This window comes from Psammomys obesus, unplaced genomic scaffold (assembly GCF_907164565.1).
Source record: "Psammomys obesus unplaced genomic scaffold, mPsaObe1.curated_primary_1811, whole genome shotgun sequence".
Lineage (NCBI taxonomy): Eukaryota > Metazoa > Chordata > Mammalia > Rodentia > Muridae > Psammomys > Psammomys obesus.
The window spans coordinates 23,981,001-24,008,008 of NW_026596046.1; the positions used below are offsets into that span (position 1 = coordinate 23,981,001).

Consider the following 27,008-nt stretch of genomic DNA (forward strand, 5'->3'; position numbering starts at 1 on the left):
AATCCTGGTTAATATATAATTTAATTGGTGCAATTTTTTCAAAAAGTAGCATTTGTCCTAATTTTCTAATGTGGGACATAAAGTGTGCTGGTAGATTACCTTGCCCCTAACCACCCAGCCAGTGAGCATCAGAGCTGGGACTGAAATTTATAACAGTTGATTTATCTTCATGCTCTTTTGCCAAATTCCCGCTTTAAAAAAAGAAGAAGAAGAAGAAGAAAAAAGCAGACAAAGGCTTTTCCTCTTCTGTCAGAACCAATGTCTCTTTCCACTCTTTCTAGCTCTGTGAAGAGATTTTCTCTGTTTCAGGAGGGCTTCATTGTTAAGATCTGTTTGTCTTCTCCCTCCTTGTGTTTCTTTATTGTTTTCTGTATTGACTTTTGTTTGTCCCCTGTTTTGCAGTGGTCTGCCTTCTCTGATGGTGTCTTGTTTGCCATCTTTGAAGCATTCTTGATTTGTTGGTGACAGCCTTATCATCCCAAGGCCTTCTATTTCATCTCTGTCTGCTTCACTGCGAGTGAGATATTGATTTCTTGGGAGAGCCTGCTGGGGTTGGGGGGAAAATCAATATCCCATTAGACATAAGTGAGGAGTAGCAGAGCTCCTCAGCTGCCAGCCCACTGACCTGACATGCTGCGGCAGTGCTCAAAGACTGGCTTAGCCCGCTGTGCTCAGATAGATTCTGCAATGAGGAGAATGTCACCGGGAGTAGGAGGGTGGCTGAGTAGGGACAGGCAGCACTTTCCTCCACTCTCTGAAATCTGAAAGAAAACATCTGCTCTGTGGCTCCAAAGAGAGGTGAAAAGTGTGGAAGGGCAACAGCGGATCAAAGTCATTTTCAGACTGTAAGAGACTAGATAAAATACAGAACTCTTGAACGGTAACTTAATAAGGGAATTCGCAGACTAACCTAGAACACTGAACAACACGGCAGGGAAGAGGGAGAATTTGGCTTGAGAATTAGAGAGAGACAGAGACAGACAAACACACACACACACACACAATCTGTAGATGTGAAAACAAAATATCTATAAGACGTAGAGAGGATGCTGGGTGATGATCCAGGTGAAGCACAGAAACCTCATGAATGCTCTATGCAAGCCACTCAGGTACTGGATAAAAATTTGGAGAGCAAACATACTCAAGCTAATGATGCTGACAAGAGCAATCCGAGCATTAGTAAGATGAGCCTGTCCAGACAAAATAAATAAATAAATAAATAAATAAATAAATAAATAAATAAATAAATAAATAAATAGAGAAATAAATAGAGAAATAAATAGGATGTGGTCACTTCAGAACCTTGGGTATTGAGATCCACGCAGGGATATGTAACTGTCTTGCACATCAGTGGGTGAGGTACTAAGGCAAAACTTCCTATGGATTTCTGGGAAACTCCAGAAGGATGGCTTACCCCTTCTGATGTCTGTGCAGAAATCCATCATAGACCGGAACCGACCAATCATTCACACCAGACTTCATCTGCAGACACAAACACCAGGTCTCCCATCACCATAGTTTGCTCTGGAAAATATTTCAAGTACAAGATGGATTTAATACCCATCTAAGCAAGCATGGAATAGTGGCAGAACCTATCACACCTGACTCTCCCTGTTACCTTCTCCCTTTACCACTATAACTTTCCTACTCTCTCTAACTTCTGCACAAAGCAACAAGATGACTGAAGGGAATAAAAGACATACAAGCAGGAAAGAAAGAGACATCCAAGCATTTTTTTTATATATAGCAGAAAACATAATCCAATATATAAGAGACCATAAAAACTCCAGTAGAATAGTCTTAGAACTGAAAATCACTTTTCAAAAGTAGCAGGATACAAAATTAACCCACAAAACTTCGTAAATTTTTTAATATGCAATAGTAATTATATATATATATATATATTGGAAATGGATGCAATAAAAAAGAAATCAGGAAAATGGTACCATTCACAATAACCTCAAAATAAAACAAGGAGAAAAACAGCACAAATCTAACTGCCCTTTACAAAGAAAAAATTTGAACACTGAAAAGGAAATTACAGATACTAGTATCCATTCACATAGATAGAATTCATATTGTGAAAATTCTATACTAGTTAAAACAATCTATACTCTCAATGTAATCCTCACCAAAATTCCAATCTTGTTCTCCAAGGAGTTAGATAAAACTTCTGAAAATTCATACTAAAGCATAAAAGACCCAGAATACACAAAGCAAGTCTGAGCATAAAATGTAATAGTGATGTTATCACCATACCTGATTTCAGGTTTTCCTGCAGAGCTACAGTACTCCAAATGACATTGTACTAGGCCAAAACCAAAACTGTAGGTAAACTGAATAGAGGATTCATGTAAAACCTCAGATAACTATGGCCACTCAATTTTGATAAAGGTGACAAAAACACACATGGAAGGAAAGGCAGCCTCCTCAACAAGTGGTGTTGAAGAAACATATAGAAAAATGTAATTAGATCTCTACCTCCTCTCCCTTGAAGTCCTTTGCTTCTATGAATTCTTCACTTCTGTGAGTCCTTACTTGCTGTATAGTACTTTTATTCTGGTTTAACCCATGGCATTAGCGATTTCTTTACTATTCTCCTAAAATTTGGTTTAGCTCATGACCGTATTGGTACTAGTTCAGACTAATTCTGAATCTGATGTGAGTTCAGATTCTAGACCTTTTGACCTTTGTATATGTTCTTTTTAACCTCATCTTCTTACAGTTACGCTGATTGCTTTTATATTATTTTTCTCTTTATTGTGAATATTTCTCTACTTCCTTCAATGGTTATCAGTGTCTTCTTTCTTTTTTCCATATTGTCTGGGCTTCAGGAGTAAATAAACTTTTAAGCTTTCCCATGATGTTTTTGGCTTAAAACTTAACGTTCCTTATTTTCTTTGCTCTACATATAATCAGGCATATTATCAAAAAGGTGCCACGTGGAGAGCTTAGAAAATAATCACAATTAAAAACAAGATAACATTGTCTATAATCTAATGACTAATTGAATTGAATGAGCATATTTTACTTTGTAAGGACTTTTGGTTTATATGTGCATTAAAAAGATCCTAATTCTTTTATGCCATGTTTATTCCTGTTAAAAAACTTTATTAATTTATTTTCATGTGTAAGGATATATTTTATACTTGTATGTGTGTGCATCATGTGCTTGCCTGGTGTCCATGGAGGCCAGAAGAGGGCATCAGACATCCTGGAACTGGAAGTATATTTGGCTGCTGAGAATCAAATCTGGCCTATGTGGGAAGGCATCTGGCTGGCCCCCTTAACCACTGAGCTATCTCTTTATTCTACCATGCTTATTTTGACACCTTAGTCCTCAAGATGGACTCACCTATAGAAGTAGGGTTGCCATCTACAGGTGTATAATTGCACAAGTACAGTAAGAGCTGCAAGAAAGAGAGAAGTGAATAGGCTTAGTGACGGAAACTATACTTCTGAATAAGGCTTTTTGGTACAGGCAGCATGTAGCTATATTAAGCAGTTCCCAGAAATAATTCTAAAATTTTAAAGCTAACATCTGAAGCAGCAGCATCTTCTTCTTCGCAAAGATATTGTTCCTTTTGCGGTATTGAGTTGGTAAAATCCTATAAAAGGACCAGAAAGAGGAATTGGGTTATACTTCTTAAGTTTCAAGTAGGCCTTTTTAGTACCGTTATTATTATTCTTGTTATACAGAAGAATGTTTTGAATAATTGTGGCGTTTTGATCAAACTGATTCTTTCAAGGCATCCTGTTTCAATTCTTCTTAGCATCCCTGTCAGTATGCTCAGTAAAGTAGCCCAAATTATCCATGTGCCAGCACATGTTGAAGTTATTAGATGTCCCTGTACCTGATGGAAAATGTAATTTTGTGGAAAACACTTTTTCTTGTTCATGTTTTGTTTAGGCTACCTGAAACAGAAACATGTACCCTGTCAACACTGGTGTTGATGATATAAATGCCTGTTAAGTGATACAAGGACAACTAAAGATTTTCAATTTCAAAATTATTCCACAAGGTCAGCTTTATTTTTCTGCTCCTATCCACACCCCTCTCTCTCTCTCCTCTGACGTATAAGCTAAACATAAGTTACCATTTGTACACACTTGGTTATCAAATCACTGTCAACTGCTAATAGCATCCACAAGATTGAAGTGGGCCACTCCTGGAACCACTGGACTTGGAGTTGCCTTTAGCCTTGAATGTGAACATGAGACTGACACTAAATTCATCCTAGTTCCTCTTCAGAAAAGTTTGCAGATGAAGTTAAGGACTGGAAGTCCTTTTCTCAGACATCAAAATGGCGAACCAATGAGCCAAGAAACTTCATATACAGAAGCCACTACAGACAGAGAAAATGAAGCTGACCTGATCACATTTGAGAGTATAATTTTATTACCTAATGTTCATGGAATAGTCTTTCAGCAATTCTGTTACTCCTGGGAACTAGACTCCAGAAGCTTTGGGAAATTCAATGTGTTTCTGAATTTTATAGCCAAAAAACTTATGGCTAATCAAGTTGATAGAGTGCACTTGCTCTAGTAAGTGATCTGTTAAACAAATGTCTTCTATTTCAAGCCTCAATAAGAGGAATCTTCTCCATTAAAGGAGCATCATTCTTAAATCTCCCACCAGTTTCACCACATTAGTCAACAGACAGAGATACTCTTGAGGGTAATCTTCAGCTCTGGTTAGAAAAAGGTAAAATATAAATTCCCTACTTTCACAATTGAAGAAATTGACACTAGAGAGATAGAGACAAAGATAGATATATGTTAGAGATAGATAGATAGATAGATAGATAGATTGATTGATTGATTTTGGCATGCCCTTAATGACTAGGAGAGTTCAGTGACATCAGTGCAAGATGAATTCACTATTCTAATGGGTTTGAGTTTAAAAGAACTTTAGTATAATGGATATCAAAATAGTTGGCTCATACTTTTTCCTCTCTTTTCTTTTTTTCTTTCACGGGATAACTTAGCCATAAATGACATTTTAAAAACTATTTCCTTATGTAAAAGATAGTACTGTCTAGGAATACTAGGAATCATCTAGAAGAGCTACATAGTCCTACCTTGTTTTGATTGGCAGGGAATACCAATCTATCAAAGTACTCAATGCCTTTTCATAAAAAAAACTAAGGCCACTATCTTCAGGGATGCATTATTTGCCTCTTTGTTAACATGGTATTTGCACATGTGTGCCTCTGCGTGTGTGTCCACACATCTTTACCCAGACTCAGAAAAATGGATAGAAGAGAGAGTAGAAGTAGTATACCTTAGATAAAAAGTTTAAAAAGTACAAGATTATATAAAAGTCATTGATAAATGTCTCTGTATCTGGACTTTTGGCCACTTTATTGGGTTCCTTTTCCTACTTCCTTATAACACGCTTATTCCTTGCAACCTCCCACTAGGTAGGAGAGAAAGAAGGTTGGAGGTAAAACAGACATCTATATTGTTAGACTATTTCATGCCAATTAGGGGTGTCAAATTTCTTGGGGAAAATTTGATCTTCATCATCTGAGTATCTCCAGCCAGCCACCAGCAATCTAGAAAAGAGCAACAAACAGCAACCACCAACAGCAGCAGGAGCAGAGCGAGCAGCCACCGCCTCTCTTGGGGATCTGGCATTTATATACCCTATGAAGAGTCCCTGGAATTCCAAACATAAACTATCTGCAGCTGGCAAAATCACTCCTCTGCCAGAGCATGAGATAAATCATAGTTAGCTGCTGTGGGCAATATGAAGCAGCCCCACATCCCGCCTGGGATTAAAACAAAACACTTGTTCACATAACATTTCTGTGTTTTTAAAGAAACCAAAATCCTCCTCCTTTCCAACATGTCTCCTCCTTTCCAACTTCTCCATCCTCTGTTCTCTCATATACCATTGCTACTTCAAGTTAGCAGCTGCCAATTGCATAAAGAGAACAACTAAACCTGAGATATATAGCATTATGTAATAGTTCTATGATCAGACATAATATTACTACTTGATACTCCTTTCCTGTGTTGGCATAGAAGGAATAAAATGAGATGAGGTTTCTTTTTTCTTTTTTGTAATTCTCCCTTTCTAACTGTAATCTACCATGTCCTAATTCATACACTGTGGATGTAAAACCTTCATGTGTGTTCTGCATATTATTCTGAATGGGGCAAGGCTTCTACACAGAGAATTTGAATAAGAATAATCAAACGAGAGATGTGTAGTTAATACACAGTCAGGGAAGGGAATAAGACTAATTTAGGCAGAGGCCAGAGAGAGCACTCTAGCCCCTAGTACATTCTATGGCTCAGCACTGCTGGGCCTTAGCTAAGAAGGGGAGTCAGTGGAGGCAAGAAAAGAGAGACAAGATAAGCACACTTCAGTGGCCTGGAATTATTCAAGTAGGCACTCTAAGGCAGTAAAGTTTTATATGCTAATTACGAGGATGAGGTATGGACAAAATTACACTTTAACTAAAATAGTTAGGACATAACCTGGCATGAAAAGAAAGGGTGACTTTAAAGGAAAGAACTAAAGACAGGAAGCCTAATACAGGGCATGAACTAGGGGAAGAATGACTGTGAGATGAAGGCATATCATGTTTGTCATTGTTTCTAAACACTAAGATCCCTGGCCTAAGTCAATAATCATTATTGCTGAGCCATTGCATTAAAGAGCAGCCTGAGACAAAATATAGATGATCTGTCGGAAGGATCATGATTATTTCTTGACTAATAAATGATTCTGTTCAGTGATGTGGTACTTCAAGTCATGCAGTGTCTACTTTTCCAATCACAAATTCATGGAATTAAAAAAGGAACATATGACTCCATATCAGAAAGAAACAGATTATATATCAGGCTCTATGCAATACTTCAGGATGGACCCAGGCTAAGCATGGCCCATCATCTGACTGGAAATCAGGGATTTGGACTTAGTTCCAAGGGCGCAGGCTGGGGTTCTGGTTGTTAACTAATGTCACAGACATTTCAGATATGAAAAGGTGATTAAAGATGAGTTTTATAGCTTTATCAACATTTGCCTTTTTATACATCATCCTTCTTCTTTGTTTGTATCCTACTTAGAATTACTTTGATAATAGTGGTAAAAATAAATTTACTTACCCTATCTGAAGAAAGCAAGAAATATAAACCCTGTATGCCTTAGTCAGTGTTCTCTTGCTGTGAAGAAACATCACTTTATAAGTGACTCTTATAAAGCAAAATCCTTCATTGCGGCTGGCTTACAGTTTCAGAAGTTTAGTCCATATTGGCATGACAGCAAACATGGCGGCATGCAGGCAGATAGAGTGCTGCAGAGATGGCTGAGAGTCCTACATCTGGATCAGCAGGTAACAGGAAAAGAGAGACAGCTTGAGCATTCGAAATCTCAAATCTCACCCCAGTGACACATTCCCTCCAACAAGGCCGTACTTCTTAATCTCTGTCAAACAGAACCACTCCCTAATGACCAAACATTCAAATATAAGAGTCTATGGAGGCCATTCCTATTCGAACTCTTATCTGAACCACATTCCACTCACTGGCCTCCATAAGCTTGCAGCATAACTTCGAAAGTCCCCATAGGATATAAAAGTCTCAACACTGTTTAAAAGTCCAAAGTTTAAAATCTCTTCTGAGACTCATGGCAATCTCTTACCTGTAATCCCCTGTCATTCTCATAAGTATAACCCCCTGTAAAATCAAAATTTAAAAAAAAGCAGATCACATTCTTCCAACATACAGTGGCACAGAATGTACCTTACTGTCCCAAAAGAGAAGAAAGGGAGCATAGTGAAGAAATACTGTATCAGAGCAAGACCCAAAACCAGCTGGGCAAACTCCAAACTCTGCATCTCCATGTCTGATGTCAAAGCACCTATTCAGATCTCCAACTCTTTTCCCCTTCTTTGACTGAAACACACTTTTCTTTCTTGGATGGCTCCACATGCTGTTAGGAGCTCTCTTTGGCTGATAGCCCACAGCTGTGGCATCTCCAACATCTTGGGGTCTCCAAGGCAATCCAGGCTTCATTTTCACAGCTTCATGCAATGGCCTCTCTGGACTTCCATGTAGGGAAATCCCTGACACATGCCCAATCTCAACAACTTTTCTTAGCCATGAAGGGAGATTCCACAACCCCTTTCTTGTATCCTTGACTCCAAACCAGAACTGGATGAATAAAGTTGCCAAACTCTTCTGCTTGTTGGGGCTGAAACATGGCCCCCTCATTCAAATACATCTTCTAGGATCAACATAGTGAAAATGGCCATCCTGCCAAAAGCAATCTACAGATTCAATGCAATTCCCATCAAAATACCAACATAATCTTTACAGAACTTGAAAGAACAATTATAAGCTTCATATGGAAAAACAAAAACAAAAAAACCTCAGAATTGCTAAAACAATCCTGTACAAAAACAGATCATCTGGACACCTGATTTCAAGCTGTGATACAGAGCAATACATAAAAACTTCATAGTACTGTCATAGAAACAGAATGGTGGAATAATGGAATTGAATAGGAGACCCAGAAATAAACCTACACAGCTACAAATACTTGATTTTTGACAAAGAGGCCAAAACCATACAACGGATAAAAGAAAACATCTTCAATAAATGGTGCTGGTCTAACTTGATGTCTACATGTAGAAAAATGCAAATAGATCGGTATTTATCACCCTGCACAAAACTAAAGTCCAAGTGGATCAAAGACCTCAACTTAAAACCAGACACAGTAAACCTGTTAGAAGAAAAAGTGGGGAAGAACCTTGAAGTCATTGGCACAGGAGATAACTTCCTGAACAGAACACCAACAGCACAGGCTCTGAGATCAACAATCAATGAATGGGACCTCTTGACACTGAAGAGCTTCTGTAAAGCAAAGGACACTGTCCTCAGAACAAAACGATAGTCTACAGACTGGGAAAAGATCTTCACCAACCCTATATCTGACAGAGGGCTAATATCCACAATATATAAAGACCTCAAGAAGTTAAAAAGCAACAAATCAAGTAATCCAATTAAAAAATTTGGGTACAGATTACTGTTTTTGCTGTTTTCCTTTACTGCCTAAACTTGGATGCCCTGGAACTTGTTCTGTAAACAAGACTGGCCTTGAACTCAGAGAGCTCCCTGCTTCTGTTTCCTGAGTGAATGCTAGGATTAAAAGGGTGTTCCACCACACCCATCCATAATAAGCTTTTATTTAATTATTTTTCATAAATTTAGAAGCTTAGCTGGGTGGGATATTGCGCTGAGGTCAACACTTTATTCAACTTAGGACTGGGCTTTTCTTTAAACATTTTATCTCCATGAGCACTGGGCTTAGCTGTATTATACTTCTGGGGGCTCCTTTTCTCCTCAAACTGTACATTTTGTACTTTTCCTTGCTCAGCATGCTCCTTTTCATTACATATCTGCACAAGAGTCACCAATAATTACCACACAACAGAGTCAATATTAGGCTTCCCTGAAGTCTTCCTGCCAATGCCATTAATCTGAAACTCTTCAATTTGGTCTCAGGTAGATTTTTCAGGAAAGGACAAAAGTCAGCCACATTTCTTTTTTCACCAAAATACCAGAAGAATGATTTCTAGACCATATACTAATATTCTTCTCCTCTGGAACCTCATGATGTTTGCTGTCAGAATCTACATTGCTCTCAACACCACTGTCTTTCATGCTCATGATAATATCTTTCATTAAGTCCCACTTAAATGCATTCAGCTGTGTTCCTAATTGGAAAGTCCAAAAGTCCACATTCCAACAACAAGACACATGGCTAGGGTTATCTCAGCCCTACCCCAGACCCTGGTATCAACTTCTGTTTCAGTCAGTGTTATATTGTTGTGAATAGGCACTATCACAACAGCAACTCTTAGAAAGGAAAGCATTTAATTGGGGCTGACATTTGACACCACTAATATGGCCATATACTGTCAAGTAGTACCACTTTCTTATGACTAAGCATTCAAATATATGACATCATGGGGCCATTCTTTCCACTCTATTCAAACCACCACACTCTTCTAAAGAGTTAATTGAGTAATAGACAAAAGGGTAATATATATATTTAAAAAAAAAAAACTAGAGGATATTATCAAGCTTTAATTGGCCATCCATTTAGTTTTGTGAAGGAAAAACTGTTAGGGAAAAGTAATACTGAATAATCACCTATAAAAGCATATAGAAAATGTTAGTATCTATTCTTAAAATAGAAGGATTGTGTATTATGTATATGTACTATGTATGTATTATATAATATACATAGTACATAATGTAATGTTTATAATCCTTATAATTCTGTGTGCTTATTATTTTTAACTGTCACATTGATATTTTTCTTAATTAAATATTTCTTTGTTTTTATTTTTATTTTAAATGAATGAGTGCTTCGCCTGCACTAGACTATAAATGGGCATCATATCCCTTGGGGCTGAATTAAACACAGTTGGGTGCCACCATATGGGTACTGAGAGTTTAACCCAGGTCCTCTACAAGAGCAGCAAGTGCTTTTGACTGCTGAGCCGCCTCCGCAGCTCAGAATAAAGTGTTAATGAGGTGATGTAGATCAAGTTGTTCTGTGGCTGTGGCTGTGCCTGTGCCTGTGCCTCTGGCTGTATGGGATTGTCTTGATTGTTTAATTGATGTAAGAAGATCCAGCCTATTGCACACGGCACCATTTCCTAGGCATGGCACCCTGAGCAGTGTAAGAGAAAAGAAAGTAGTGTGTCAGAGGAGGTATGTATATCAGAGAAAGGATGCAAAAGTCCCTACATTTGTTCTCCTTCAGCTATTGGTCTTATATGTGATGCCTTAAGTTCCTGCCTTGATTCCCCCTTAATAATTATCTGTAGCCTGGAACATAAACCAAATAAACCCTTTTTCTCTAAGTTGATATTTTATCTCTTCAACAGAAATGAAACCTGAACATTCTGACAAGTGGGTTTTATTAATTAGCTCTATCTTATAAGTAAGGCTCAAGAAGATTGTCTTTAGCCTACATAAATCTAGTTATTAATCAGCAACAATTATTCTAAACAGGAACAACAAATATAAAGAATGATTGATGAAGGAAATAAATGTTACAAGTTAGGTCTGCTTGGGTGAAAGTCTAATTATCCAACTCAGTTCAGCTCAATGATAATAAACTGGTTCAGTCAATCTGTCCTCCACTCCTCCTGGATAGAGTAGTGTCAGAGAGCAGCTGGAAACAAATTAGAATAGACAGTTTGGCTTGTGGAGTAAATTTTGTAGTAACAATATTTTCTTTTCCACTCTCTATCCATATCACCCACATCTAAACGTATTTTCAGGTTGTAACCTGAGCTTGTCACTCTTCTGAGAACTTGGTCACTCATTTAGTCAGTTGGTTGGCTGTTCATTTACTCCTGTGTTGTCAGCCGCCACTGTGGTGAATAGTGGGATACATCAATGGCCCTGGCATCCTGCTGAAGGATACATACAAACAAAGAAGGCTTTTTCTGTTCGTCAGAAACAGGTGAAAGTATCTGAAGGCCATCTGTTACAGCCAAAGAAAGTCAGCAGAGGCCATACAGAATATGGTCACCAAAGTAAGAATATGAGTATTAGATGGGTGTAGAGACTGCATTGGAGTAACCTCTGGGTGTTTCATCTCTGCTTATCATTCAACTCTATCAAGAGCCCTGTGAAATAGAGTTATTACTGGCCTCATTTGCAGACATAGAAGTGGAGGCAGAGCCTTTCTACTTCTCCTTGGTCCCAGAGATAAGCCACATTATAGATCTTAACTCTGAAGCTCTCTTTCGTTCCATTACATCCTGCTGCTTTCTGGGACAATGACGCTCCAGTTTCAGTTTTCAGGCTTAACACACAGAGTTGCCAAAACAAAAGCATTTAATCAAGACAGATATAGATTTTAAGACAGATCATTTCTGCTCATAGTGAGCAATCAATAACAGTTGAAATTGAATCAGATACATCCAGCATATACTGGGGCTGTGTTTATTCTATGTGTGTCTCAATCTTCTCTTTGCCAAAGTAGGGTTAATAGTATATTTTTCTCAGATTAGTTTATGTATGTTTCAGCATGCAGAGCAGAGTACCGAGAAAAAGTTCAAGCACACAGGGTTAGCAATTATTACTATTAATATTTGTGTCTTTTGGGTCATTTGCCTTCCAGAGCTGACAAATGAGAAAGGATATTAACTGAAGCAATTCTTCTTGAATGGAACTATTATTAAGTCTGACTAAATGATAGAGTTGAAACTTGGGTATTCTCATTTTCAAACTGATTATTGGGTGTCTTAACACTGTGTTAGCAAAAGACTCACAGTGAGGATAATTTAAAACACAAGTAAATTAAAAGTGAAGTGTTAATAGTAGCAGAATCCATGAGTGTGGTGACTCTGACTGAATGATCATTCATGGGTAAGTTACACATTCTGGATTTGGAAAGTGCAACTCTGGAATGGCAAACTGAAAAAAGCTCCTGGGAACTGTCTGCCTAATATTAGGTACTTGATGAAGGAGAAAGAATGTCGGTTTGATGCCATGCTTCTTCAGGTTCGGGAACTTAATTGAAATGAATGATTTACGTTCCTGGCTAGAAATAGTATGCAGATGCCACTTAAAAATATTAAGCCTGAAAAACCACCAAATTAACTAATAGCCGTGGGTCGCATATAAAACATTGTACACTGCTCACTTTTAATTTTTCAGGTTTAGAAAGAAAGCAATAGAGCTCTGAGGTAGGAGAGCTGCTGCCTGCTGCCTTACATAGCATTCATGGAGAAGAATAATCTAGGAACAGAGACTTGGCTGGCTAGCTTGCGGCCCGGCACCCTGCATTTGGGCCCTATATTTGGGGTCACATGAATAGCTTGATATGTGGGCTGGGTAACTCTGGGAAAATTATGTAATCTCAGTTTTCTTGGGGTTCATTGGGCGTGTTGTCTTAGCTGAAACAGGGAAACTATCTAAACGGTATATAATTGATGACTTGTTCATAGATACTAGGGATGTTGGGTGATACTATGATTTAGAGAGTTCTTACCATGTTGGAAGTCAGCACGCAGCAGCATGCATTTTAGTTAAACATGATATTGCTGTGGAGATAACAGTGACCAGCAGGAAAGGCACAGTCCTCTCGGTCAGTTGAGGTGACGATAAAGAGCCAGATAACATGGAGAAGACATTTCACAAAACAGACAGAAGGCCACTTGGAAAAGATACCTTTGCAGAAATGAGGAGAATAGGCAGCAAAAGCTGTGCAATTCAGTAGCCTAGGTAATGCTCCTAAGTCACATTTTCTTCCGTTTGCCTTACATTTCTGAGGTCTCAGAGAAGGCCGAAGTAGTGGCGACCTGTTTTCTCTTCCTCTTTAGTGTTTGGTGACTCTGTAAATCTAGGGTGTTTTCAGTGGGGTATACGGCTGCCCAGGTGGAGGAAGAAGTGTTCATTGGCAGATAAGAGAAGAAAATTGTGAAATATGAGACCCTGGATTTGTAGGAAAGCACACAGAAAACGTAAAGAACCTCTGGCGGGTGTGGTACTTCAGTGGCAGAGCAGCTGCTCCGCATGCCGGAAGCCCTGGCTTCAGTCCACGGCCAGTGAGAAAATAAAAACTGCTGGTAAAGGACAGTAAGACAGCAAGAATTAGGTGGTGACAGGAGCAGCGTTGGAAGAGGAACGCGATCCTTTTAGCTGAGTGTATTTGCAAACTTCTCTGTACTCCGTCTCTCTGTGCTGACAGTGTGATTGCTCTGGGCCCAGATCGGCAGTGATACAGCTCAGTCTGTCCTTCTCAATAACCGTTGGACCGAAGTTGGGGCACCTTCTCATTCAGAAATCACGGCAGAGCACAAAGCTTTGGGTGCTGGTGATTGTGAACACGGACGGTCAATAAAAGGTAGCAAAGCATTTCCCCAGCAAATGGAAAATACAGGGCTGAGAAGGCAGGAGCCAGGTTCTGACAGTCACCCCACAGGATCAGGTGTACAACTTTCTCCGAACTGAATTTCTCTGTTAAAAAAAAAAAAAAAAAAAAAAAAAAAAAGATTACTCTGTATTGCTGGAGAGAGTAAGTGAAAAACGCCGCTATGAGAAAGAACAGTGTGTGAGGCGGAAGGGAGCCCTGGTAAGAGCTTGGGCTCTACAAGATGCAGTAAATCCCAGGTAAACTGGAGGGGAGGAAAGCAGGGCAGTGCAGACACAAATACAGGTGTCACCACAGCAGTACCGCTGTTCGCACTGACTACCGCGTGCAAAGAGCTGGAAAGCTCTGGGCATGTGCGTGTTCAATAGGGGAGTGACACGTGTTCTCAGAGGAAGGAGTTTAAGCGCCTGTCTGTGTAAGACTTCTTACTGGAGTGCCGACACCCTCCTGATCTAACTAGAACTTCACAGTGCTGAGGAATTTAGTGCCCTAACCTCAGGCCTCTGGTACATCTGGTATTTTGTTTGAGGTTGATGTATTTATTTGGAGAGATTGTGGGAAGTAAATTCTTTGCCAGCTTCCAATGAAGCAGACGGGAAAGCTTTCTTTTAGAGTTGTTTTCTTCTCTCTGGCACTGGGGGGGGGGTGTGTCAAAGATTAAATAATTAGATCCCAGACAGATGTCCTAAAGAGTTGATTAAAAGCTTATAAGGTGTCCAGAGCCCAGATAGTTAGAGTTAGATGTTTTGCTCCACAGGAAAATCAGAATGACTCTGGTATAGGGCACTGTCCTGAATGATAGTTTCAGAAGTTCCTAAATAGAAATAACAAGGACAATGTATTTAAAGATCTCTTTACTATCTGTGTTTTATAACCGGGTGCACCCTTCATGTCTTTATCTTTGTGTATGTTTGTACAAACGGGAAGGGGTGTGATTGCACTGCCTGTGTACCCGTGTGCCTTTAATACAGCCGGCCATGATTGACATTAGGTACCTCCCTTAATCAGGCTCTACCTTCTTTGTTAGTTCAGGTCCTCTTGCAGAAACTAGAGCTCACCAGTTTGGTTAGACTGGCTGGCCAGCAAGCCCCAGGGACCCTCCTCGCTCCGCCCCTTTAGTGCTGCGATTGCAATACATTGCACCTCACTCAGCTTTTTACGTGGATACTGGGGAACTAAGCTCAGGTGCTTTACCGATTAAACCACCTCCCTGATATGTGTGTGTGGGGGGGGTCCTTGTGCATTTGCTTGTGATTCATGTATACATGTATATATGTATGTATGTATGTATGTATGTATGTATGTATGTATGAATGTATGTCCATGGGTGCCCATTAGTTTGTTTGTTTTTTTCTTTTTTTTTTACTGCTGTCTGCTTTCTTCCCTTAAGACAGTGTCTGTCACTGAACCAGAAGCTAGGCTGACTGGCTAATGAACTCCTAGGATCTGCATCTGGCCCTCCCAATGCAGCCATAACCAGCTGTGACACAGACGCTGAAAATTTGAACTCAGGTGCTCAGTCTTCCACAGCAAGCGCTCTTACCAACTGAGTCATTTCCTTAGTCCAGGGTCTTCTGAAGCTTGTCCACGGGTGTCACCATGTGAGGCCCACTGAATCAGTGCATGAGTGGGGGACCTTGGTAATATACATTTGTAGATTCACATGGTAGGCATAAATAACCACGACTGAGAACTCTGAGCTTAGTAGTGAAGTTGTTTTCTATCTATTTGAAAACCAGAACACTGTTGTGTAGTGCTCAAAGAGTAGCACAGGAGGTTGAAATGACAGATTGACCAAGGGCAAACTCTGCTCTAGGTAAGTTTGCCTGGCCTTATGGCTTCTTTACCTTCAGAATGTGGCTGGCAGGTTTTTTTTCAGAGAGAGAGAGAAGCGAGTGCATGATTACTTTGTACATAGCTCACTTGTCTGACCATAGGACTCACAACCATTTGTTTTAGTGAAATGCTTTGTTGGCAGTGTTAAGCCTGTTTCTCAGGCTCGTCTACTGATCCAGAAGCGAATCCACAGCAGTGGCTTCAGCCTGAGCATTCTGACCTGAAGCTGCCAGCACAACACACCATCAACTCACACCGAAGAAGTGTGAGTGAATCAGCAGGGTCCTGCCAGCCTGTGTATGGCTTGGGAGTTCCCTTTCAGGCAGAAGATGCTCCTGGGATGCTGTTACTACTCTGAGTCACATATGCAAACAAAAATCCCCAGGTAGCAGTTCACAGCTGAGGCCGCGGTCCTGCTTCTGCACAGTCGCCTGGAACATGAGCCTGACTGTCTCCCCGGATGCAGAGTAGCTCAGGCAGTCCTGTCTATGACTTAACTAGGTTTCAGCAGGCAGGGTTTGAACATCCGCATTGGCCTTGGTACAAAAGGGGAAAGAGGTTTATTCTATATTAGGCTAGAGAGAGAACTCAGAAGGTAAGTGTACCTGCTGCCAAACCTGGTGATCTGAGTTCAATCCCCTTTCAGGGGGAGAACCAGCCTTTTCAGGTTGGTATGCATGTACACACACACACACACACACACACAACAACAACAACAACAACAACAACAACTAAATAAGTAATTCTTTTAAAAGTTTCTACATTGCTATTTGTTTTCTCAGCCTTCAGCCTATGTCCTTGGGCTGTGTCTCTAGTGGAGTCCGATGAAAGCAAGAAAAAACATACTAAATACATTTGAAAGGACATCAGCAGTTAAAATCAGGCTTATCTGAGGTCTCACTGACATTCTCCTTTCCTTTTTTCCTCTTTTCCTTTTCTGGCATCAAGTACCTGTCCATGCCATCCCTGTACTTATTGGCAGAAATATTTAGAAGACTTGAAATGAGTTCAAGCTGGCTTTAGACACTAAACATTTCCCTCACCCTTTGGCAGTAAGCATGTGGTCATTATCACTATTTACTGTTTTCCCTGAACTCACACCTGATCCTACCACTTCCTAATGTGTGGCTTGGGGCTAGCTACTTACTCTTCTTCAATCTCAATTTCCTCAGCTGCCAGATGAATGGGTGAAATTCACACATTATTGTTCTTCAGATGCTAAGTGAGACCTTATGTGAGAAGAATATGGATGGTGATGTATCCTTCACTGCCTCAAGTATTTCGCTTGTTCTAAGTATTAATGGGATTCATTTATAATCCTCTGTGTGGTCCTTTTGTTTTTTTTTTTTTTTTGGGAAGGGTGGTTGTTTGTTTTTCTAATTTTTGTTTTCAAAAGGAGACAAGTGAGCTACTTGTCTGTTGGTTACTTTTCTGTTGTGATAAAATACTATTTAAATCATCTTAGAGTAGAAGAGAGTTTATTTCAGCTGACTGTTCCAAAGGATAGATAGGCCACCATAACTAGAAGGACATAGCAACAAAAGCATGGACTGGCCTGGTATTCAGGAGGTAGAGAGGTCGTGTTCCATGAATACACAGGAAGTAGAGAGAAAGAACAGGCAATCCAGCCAGGCTGCAAGACCTCAAAGCCCATCTCCAATTATCTACTTCCTCTAGGGAAGCTGCATCTCCTAAGGCTTCCATAACTTTTCCAAACAGCAACACCATCTGGGGACCAAGTCTATGGGACACATTTCTCACTCATACTGTCATGGGAATCATTGGATGCTTGGAACTTTCCTGGGATCACACAAGATCCAAAGAGTGGGGGAACTAAGATAAACATGTGACATCAGGCACCTTCTCTACCTATCATATCCCCTTTTTACAGCATGCCTATGGTGACTATAGTTGTAAATGGGGGGCCTGACTGCCTCCTGACTTTACCTTTAATCCTGTGATCTGAATTGGGCTTGCTGCCGTGATAGCTAACAACATGCAAGCCCCGGTATTCATGAAACACGCACTGATTGAAGGTTAGGGAAGAGTGCTCAGGGTCTTGTCCTGTCTATAATGAGACTACATAGAATTGTACATAGTAGTGCTTCGCCTCCTAGAGTTCAAACCTGTGCAATAAACTAGCTTTCAGGGGCTCTTTCTGGATGCTTTATACCTCCGCAGTTCATACAAGCTTTCCTAGTGTGGAATCCCAGACTGGAGTGGGTTTTTCTCATCTTCACTTCTTAGCAGATAATAATTGTTGAAATAATGGATGTGGCCCAGTCACACACACATGAACTGCCACTCCGTTCCTACTCGGAGGCTGAGTGAGGGCTCTGTCACTTCTCTGCTCCATGTGTTTTCCAACTTCAGTTACTCTCCTAAACAATTTCTCCATCATCTTGTCTCTTATAGGAACTTTCTAATTAGGCTGCCACTGATTGGACAGATATTTTAGCCATTTTTTTTTATCCTTATAGTCATTTATTTGGCAGTATTAGCATTTAACCCAACTCCTAAGTCTGGGGCACAGTGATCTTCTTATCAGGGAGCCATAGTGCATGTATTGCTTTTCTCTTGCTTCCGTGGAAAAGACTGGTGCCTGAGCTGCAGAAGAGAAGTCACTTAGCTTCCACTCCAGCAGTAACAGCAGAACCAATAAGAACAAAACCTAATCTTTACCCTGAAGTATTCTCAAAGGAATTCAAGAATATGGGCCTACAGTGTTTGGAATATGAATATATAAAGTACATATACTAGTGACCAGTCAAGCTAAGCAAGTTTTTATTAGTTCCAGGTTGTCAGAAAGACCCCTATGTCGTTGGAAAAAACAAAAAAAAAAAACAAAAAACAAAAAAACAGCATCTCAGAGAGTATTAGTCAGTACTGTTTCAACATAAAACCAATAGCAAGATGTGGCAGTTTGTGCTTTGCCAGCAGGAAAACTCAGGGTCAGGTGTAGAGATGTGCAGTATGACAACAGGTACTGTCAGCCTGAGCCATTGGACATGGATACATCATTCGCCAACCATCGCCATCTGCAGCATTTTCTACCTAATAGGACTTTGTGCAAGGATCTTAAAACAGTCAATAATTTTGAGAAACAAAAAATCAGGCAAAAGTAATTTCAGTTCAGGTTGGACAAAAAGATGCAATGATGTTAACAATTTGACAAGACAAAAAAAAAAATCCTGTATTTTTGCAATGGCATATCTGAAAGCACATTTTAAAAGTTTTATAAATTGCAATTTAAAAGTTTGCTGGAGAAAAAGCAAATGTTTCTTTAATAACTTCGTGGTAAATCTTTGCTACTTCTGTTTCTGTTCAGAAGGAAAAGCCTCACAATTTGTAGCAGTAAAATATCTGATGTGTTGAACTCTGTGACTAGCTCTTTGATACCCCCCCCCATGGGAGGAGCAGCCTAGGTAGGCCACAGAGGAGGACATTGCAGCCATTCCTGGTGAGCCCTGATGGGCTAGGGTCAGACGGAAGGGGAGGAGGCCCTCCCCTATCAGTGGACTTAGAGAGGGGCAAGGAGGAGATGAGGGAGGGAGGAGATGAGGGAGGGAGGATGGGATTGGGAGGGAATGAGGAAGGGGGCTACAGCTGAGATACAAAGTAAATAAACTGTAATAAAAAATGTCTGATGCGTATTTTAGATTAAAATATTTGTTCCATTTTTCAAAATCAGAGCTTGTTCTGTTATGAACAGTAAATTCAGTTCTTACGTGAGCACCTGTGTGTGTGTGTGTGTGTGTGTGTGTTGGGAGTGGGGGGCTACCATACCATGCCATAGCGTCTGTGTAGCAGAACAAACTTTAGTGTTAATTCTCACCTTCCATCTTGTTTGACACAGAGTCTTTTTGTTGTATTTCCACTGCAAGTGCCGAATTAACCGGCCCAGGAATGTGCATCAAGTCCCTTGCGAGTCCTTCACATTTTCACCCAGGGGTGTGCTACTCTTACGTACACTCAGCCTACTGCAGCCATGTTTTGTCTGGATTCATGTTTTGTCTGGATTATGTAGCAAGAGCAGTTCACTCGGCTGTCCTTCCAGCCCTGGATCCTCTTCTGATTTCATGTTTTCCTTTAAAGAACTACTTCCATCTGGAATATTTAGGTGATGTCATGGTGGGATGATTTCTAATCTTAATGATTTCAAATGGCAAAGGCATAATTCCTACCCATGCTACATGTACCATCATAAACTGATTGGAGCAGAGTCTAAGAATTCCCACCACCAGGTTTCCATGGATTCATTTGAAAAGAATGTGGGGCAATATAATCGTGAATTTTATTGCTTATAACCGAGAAAATAAGACACATACCTTTTCACATTTCTCATATTTAATCGGCCAGTAACTGTCACATGTTCATGTCTGAGTTCAAGGAGGCCAGAAACCTGGCAGTTGCACCATTTGGCAGGAAGGCAGGAAGATGGAAATATTTGTTAAACTGCTAATGACTGCTGCAAAAGGGGTCCTACTGCCTCTATTTCCTATTGTGCCCATAAAAGTAATATGAATCTGTGTAATTATAAATCTAAGCTGGACTGTAAAGGTTTCTCTCTTATACGGTTATTTGTGAACAAGTAACAAATAAGAAAATTGAAATCTAAAAAATACAACGAATTAAATGAATCCAGCAATATTGCCATTTGTCAAAATGAATTCTATATTTTAAATTTGTGAAGAATCAAGATAAAGGAAGGAAGGAAGGAGGGAGGGAGGGAAGAAAGAAAGATAGCAGTGAAAGTGAGGAAAAATAAGATGTATGGATAATGTCTAGAAAAGATTTTTACATGAACAGCTAAAAACACTGCCCTGGCTCGATGGGTAGAGTACTTGTTGTGTAAGCACAGGAAATGGTTTGCCCCAATACACAAGCATCAAATTCCAGAGAAACTACTCCTAAGGCAGCTTTAACACTGTTGCTGGGAGGCAGATTCTTGAGCCCCACCAGCCAGCCTAATCTTTTTGTCAGGTTCCAGGCCAGTGAGATACTTTGTCCCAAAGCAAGGTGGAGGTACCTGAAACACAACACTTGAGTTTGTTCTATGACCTCCACATTCTTATGCACATGTGTACAAGGAGACAACAAGCAGCTCACACACACATGCACATACACACAAACACACGCACAGATTTTCTTTTTAAATACTGGATTGTGTCGTATATGATACTGTTATTTTAGAACGTTGCATTAAAAGAAAACTGTTTTTCCCCCCTTTAGGAAAATATAAACATTGATGAAGCCTCAAGATGCCTGGTCAAGCACATACTTGCCAACGAGTGTGACCTCATAGAATCCATAGAACCAGACATTGTGAAGCCCCACCTCACATCACCCAAGGTTGTCAGCTGCTCCGGTTGTGCCAAATCCTAGAAGACTCTTCTGCTGCCATATGACAAAAATAACCCCATGGCCCTCATGAATTGTGCTTCAGTTTTTCTTTATTACCATTTTGGGTAAGCATCATGGTAGGGAAGCACGAGGGACAAGCCAAGGATGTATAACTGTATGTTTCCTGTCAGAGAGGAACAGCAAATGCTCTTTATATGGTTCCCCCACCATCCGCACAGTGTTTACAAGCTTTGAAAATATTAGTCTATTGCAAAATGCTGTTTTAGCACAGAGCAAAGTCACTCAGGGACACAGCCAGCCCTGATATTTATTCCTTTAAATCAGCAAAGGCTTCTGGGCTTCTTGAGAAGGGGAATAAGAGAGCAAGGCAGAGGTCAACCTAAGTGTGGGGATTTGCCTTGCCCTGGTGTGTCTTTGTGCAGGTTTCTGTTTGTTCCTGGGTGGTCTGCTGGTTCTATTAAATAGAAACGGTATTTTCTCCATTTGCCGCAGACCTAAGGGTTGTCTGTGATGTTGCTGTTCAGAGTTGTGTGCACAGGCAGCCTGTGCTTTTGTTACCTTCATTGTCACTTGCTGTGCCCTGAATGCTGGCTGGTTAACTGAAAACTGTACGGAAAGATTTGCTCCCTGTATGTGCCTTTCTTTTAGCTTCCTCTGACTCTAGCTGTAGGAATCCTCTGTACATGTAAGATATATTATATATATTTTTCACTTGTGAAAAATAAAACATTAAAGATGCTGTTTTCCTATTTCTGATATTGCCTTCAATTTCTTTCTTGTTGCTGTTTTTTTTTTTGTTTTTTTTTTTTTTTTTTTTTTGATGGTACAACTATGTTTCTCAAAATCCATTTCTCCCTTTGATTTTAGCAAGGAGGTAAGGAATTGGGATGAGTGCATTCTATCTGTATCAATGGTTTTATTCAGTATTTAGGTCAAGGAAATAATCAGGATTTATTCAATTTTGGTTTATCACAGAAACATACCTTCATACATTCTGACAGAATAATAAATATAAAAACAAACAACTTCTAATATTTGTGAAATGTTAAAGGTAGATACCATTTTTAATAAAACTATTTTCCTTTGGTACCTATAGTAGTACGTTCACAAAACAGTCAACTTCTGCACCATATATCCTTGGTATACGCCCTTGACATTCACTGTTTCTGAGCACCACACACACGGTAGTATTCTATTTTGTTTTTCCTTAAGATATACCCTCACCCTCACCTCGTGGAGCTGGCCCACGAGACAATAGTCCAGAAGCATCCAGAAATTCATGCTTCTTAAAACAGTGCTCACTCATGAGACAGAGAATAAACTATCGATATTCCCCAAATTTCTTTTCACTAACAGGGGATAATTACATAGCATGCTCTGTGGACTGGTCCTAGTGTCAGTAAGTACCTGTTTTTTTTATAGAGGTTATTTTCCATTTGATTCATCATAAATTATTTTCTTATTCTTCTACTCTTGTTCTGTGTTAACCTTCCAAATGAACTACATTCATTCACATCCAGGTCTTATTATGAGGAAGGCAACCTAAGTTTAAGACAGGGAAATAGCTTTAGTATCAGGTGTTTGAATTGGATCATTTACAACAAAGCACAGCCAGTGTGGATACAGTCAGCAGCATGGAGAGACAAGCTACAGGATGGAAAAGATATGTTCAAACTATTACTGATAGAGAATTGATATAAAAATAAATAAGGACTCTAAAAACTCAGTGTCAACAATAATAATACAATAAAAAATTCTCTTTCAATAAGGACATAACAGTGACCAACAAATCTAAGAAAAATAAAAGGTAGAACATTACTAGCTATCAGAAAAAGGTGAACCAAAGGCACAAAAAGATACAATTCTACTCTAATCAGACTAGCAAATAACACAAAAGGAAAAATAACAAATGCTGGTGAAAACAAAAAAAAAATGAAACCCATACAATTAATAGGAATGAAAAAATAATTCAACAGAATTAATAAACAATATAAAGTTTACTTAAAAATTCTGAAAATGTATCCACCCACCTCTAGGTCTATACGCTGAAGGAAATAAAGGAGCGTATCAAACAGCTATCTGTACTTTCACATTTATTCCCTCACTATTCACAACCGCCAAGGTATAGTGTCAACCAAGGTACCCGTTGGCAGATGAACAGGTGAAGGAAGTGCATAGCTGAGGAATACGTTTATCCATAGGAAAAAAATGAGGATCTGTCATGTGTAACAGACTAGATGGAGTAGGATAACATTATGTTACATGAAATAAGCCAGAAACAGAAAGGCCAATACTTTGGGCTTCTCTCTTTCACTTGTGGAACCTGTACAAAGCTTATTTTAAGTAATACAGATGAAACTATAATTACGAAAGGATATGAAAGAGCAAGAGTGACGGAGGGAGGGTGAATAATGGGTGTAAATATGATAAATAATTACTGGTATCTATGAGGTTATCATAGTCTACATGTCCATGAAAAACTAAGAGATGCTCTCAAATGGCCCAAATGTTACAAAGAGAAATGTTAATTTAACTAAATTAATCATATTGTATGTATGCATATACGTATTAAAACATTTTGATTTACCACACATATATAATTATCATATATTATTACTATAAATGAAGTTTTAAAGACAGAAGAAAGAAACTCTGGAGAAGAAAAAAAATATATACTCAGATTAGTTTGTACTTGTAGGGTATATGTGGTGTCCAAGCTGTATTTAATACATACCAGCAGGATCCTAAAAGCATTTCAACCCTGTTGTGTTGAGATGTTAGGTTAAAATTGAGAGTGTGTGCTTAAGACTGATAGTTGAGAGTCAGCTCATGCAGGCACTCTGCCATGGCTCAATTTTTAATATTCTGGAAAATTCACCTGCAGTAAACCTTAATATTCTTTTGGATAACTACTTGAATTTGAAAATAATGTTTGCCGAAAGCAAAATGATATGGAAATGCCCAGAAATGGTTTGGTAATGAAAAATAGGGAAAGTGAATCAAGTATTTTTTTGAAAAGCTGAATAATCTGTCAGTTGTTTCATTTCCTGATTGTATAATACACACCCTTCACAAAAGCAACAAGGAGTCTTCTGAGAGAGAAGTGGGGTAGGGTGGAGATAATAGAAAAAAGAAGGCGGGCACTGGCTTTTCAGTAGATCCCGTTTGAGTGAATAAAGATGTGGCCATATTTTACTAGGAATGTGGCTTATATGGTTTAAGGTACAAGAAGTACTAAAATGATGCTAGTTTATTTGATGCTATGCTGTGGACAGCTAAGACTAAAAGACAAAATCTGGAGTAGATCTTCCCCTTTAAATATGTGCTTCTTTCTCTCACTGAGTTTCTACAGAATTAGGAATCCAGTGAACACAGGAAGAATTCCATGTGGCATCAGCTGCTGCTTGATTAGTTCCTCACACTTATGCTCATAGACCAGCAAGTAGAAAAGTTACTTAATACTGTGATGATCAAGGGGAGATGGGATTGCTGAAAACCAATGGATCAGTGAGGCATATGTCTGAACTCTGGGCTCACCAGGATCCTTTTGATGCTTCCATGCATAATAATAGCTGCTGGAACAATTGCAGTGTAATATTGGTGAGTGTAATCAGGGACTCAAATTTCTGGGGATAAAGTCTGAATTGTAGTCATATGGGGTACTTGATCTAGAAGCAACTGAGGTAAGGGAATGAGAGTAGTGAAGGACAATCATGATTGTCACTATCTCAAAGATTAACCACAGCAGAAGGTAACAAATATTATTCCACCAGCCTTCTTATTTTAAGTACTCTTCCCTTCTCCCTGCCTTAGTCATTATTGGAACTCAAGTTTCATACACTGTGAGTTGTGACTCTGAAGGGGAGAACAAATCAAATGTAGGAATTGTGAAAACTTGGAAACACTAAAATGTTTCTGAGCACACACAATCAAATATTATTTTTGAAACAAACACATCATGAATCCAGTGTGTTTTTGGCTGCATTCTAACTGTGCTGTATCACACACAGGTCTTACTGTAACCTTACGTCTGAACATAAAAGACACACACTTTTCATATGTCACGACATGCTGCCTGAAAGCACTTTATCTTAGATCGGAGATTATTGTGTGTTGTTAACTGCAGTGCTTTTATTGTACATCAAAAGCTTTTCCTCTTACAGAACCATAGTGGCTTAATTCTGTAAAATGAACACTCTTAATATTTTTCTGCCATGCCTCAGCATGTTCATGTAAAATAAACATTTGAACCATTTGAATTGAAATATGTCAGAATTTTTTATTTTAAAAGTTGCTATTCAAATTACTGAATTGAGGTTTTAAAAACTATTAAAGGAATTTTGGCTTGAGGTTAAGATAGAATTTTAAACACTTGCTGAAAGGACCCTAAATGTCTTTCTACCATTTTGTACTACTTAGTTATAAGAAGAAGAGTTTTCAAAATTAATGGTTAAAATTTCAAAGCATCAAAACAACAAGGAACACCCTAGGGAGGATGCTTAATTCTCATTCAGAAAGCAAGGAGGATAGACACCAGAAGAGGTTGAAGAGAGGGAAGAGGACAGGAGCCCATCATAGATGTCCTCTGAAAGACTCCACTTAGCAGGGGATCAAAGCAGATGCACAGACTCACAGCCAAACTTTGGTCAGAGCACAGGGATTCTTATGGAAGAAGTGAAGGACAGAAAGACCCAGAGGGGACAGGAGCTCCACAAGAAGATGAACAAGGCCCAAAATTCTGGATCAAGCAGGGCCTGAAGAGATCTGATGCATCAAACAAAGACAATGCATGGAGAGGACCTAGACCCCCTATTCAGATGTAGCCCATGACAGCCCAGTCTCCATGTGGGGTCCCTAATAAGGGGAACTGGGGCTATCTCTGACATGAAATTGGTTGTCTGCTCTTCGATCACTTCCCCCTGTTGGGGCAACCTTGCCATCCCACAGAGGAAGAAGATCCAGACAGTCCTGATGAGACCTTATAGGCTAGGGTTAGATAGTAGGGGAGAAGGACTCCCCCTTTCAGTGGACTAGGGGAGGGGAATAGAGGGAAAAAAGAAGGGGAGGAAGGGAGTGGGAGGACATGAGGAAAGGTGCTACAATCAGGATATAAAATGAATAAACTGTAAAGGAATTAAAAAAATAAAATAAAGCATCAAACAACTTGAAAAAACATTGAAGATCGTCTCTGTCCTGCAAAATGTAATTCTTTATGAAAAAATAATCAGTTTATTTCTTAGATTTCTGCAGAATGCAGTACTACCACATACAGGCTGCTACCCAGCACTTCTCTTCAGAACCATGAGAGATGTTGCCGTACCCTTAGCATGGTGCCTAACGCATGGCAAGTAATCCACAAAAACGATTGCTGTGTTATCCTGTCGACTTAGTTATTACTAAGTTAAAGGGGTACAAACAATCATCTGATGAGATGACGTATATGTTTTAGAGACACTTAAACTAAGACTTAGAACTAACCTGCTGGTGCAGTTTAGTGATTGATTCTGATGACAGCTGAAAGGATTGAGTTTTCTATGGGGGAGAAAAACAACAACATTAAGAAATTAATTGTAATGATAGTCACACAACTTTGTGTATATATTACCATCCAGTAAAAAGTAAAAAAAAAAAAAAATGGTGTGCAAATAAATTACAAAGTACTCACAAGAAACAGAGTGAAGCAAGAGAAAAAAAATGGAATTGTTTAATGCATTAATGTAGTCCAAGTTGGGAAAATTGTGCAAATATGATTTTGCTTTAAGTCTCCTGAAGTGTGTTGTGTCACTGTTGTTATCAGTCTCCTCAGCTTGTGTTGAAGTGGGTTGCAGTGCTTTTTCCTGCTGGCGCAAGCTCCCAGAATAATGACTCATGAGACTCAAAATATTATTTACAA

At 39.4% G+C, this 27,008-nt stretch overlaps 1 protein-coding gene across 1 annotated transcript in view; it reads left to right on the forward strand.

Annotated features, from left to right (window-relative positions):
• Window positions 1-21,844, forward strand: part of Rab38 (RAB38, member RAS oncogene family) — a 62,480-nt gene extending 40,636 nt beyond the window's left edge. The window contains exon 3 of the mRNA XM_055623392.1: window positions 20,984-21,844. Within this exon, the coding sequence (XP_055479367.1) occupies window positions 20,984-21,136 (153 nt within the window). The 3' untranslated portion in view covers window positions 21,137-21,844. The remainder of the gene's footprint in view (window positions 1-20,983) is intronic.
• The last annotated feature ends 5,164 nt before the right edge of the window (window positions 21,845-27,008 follow it).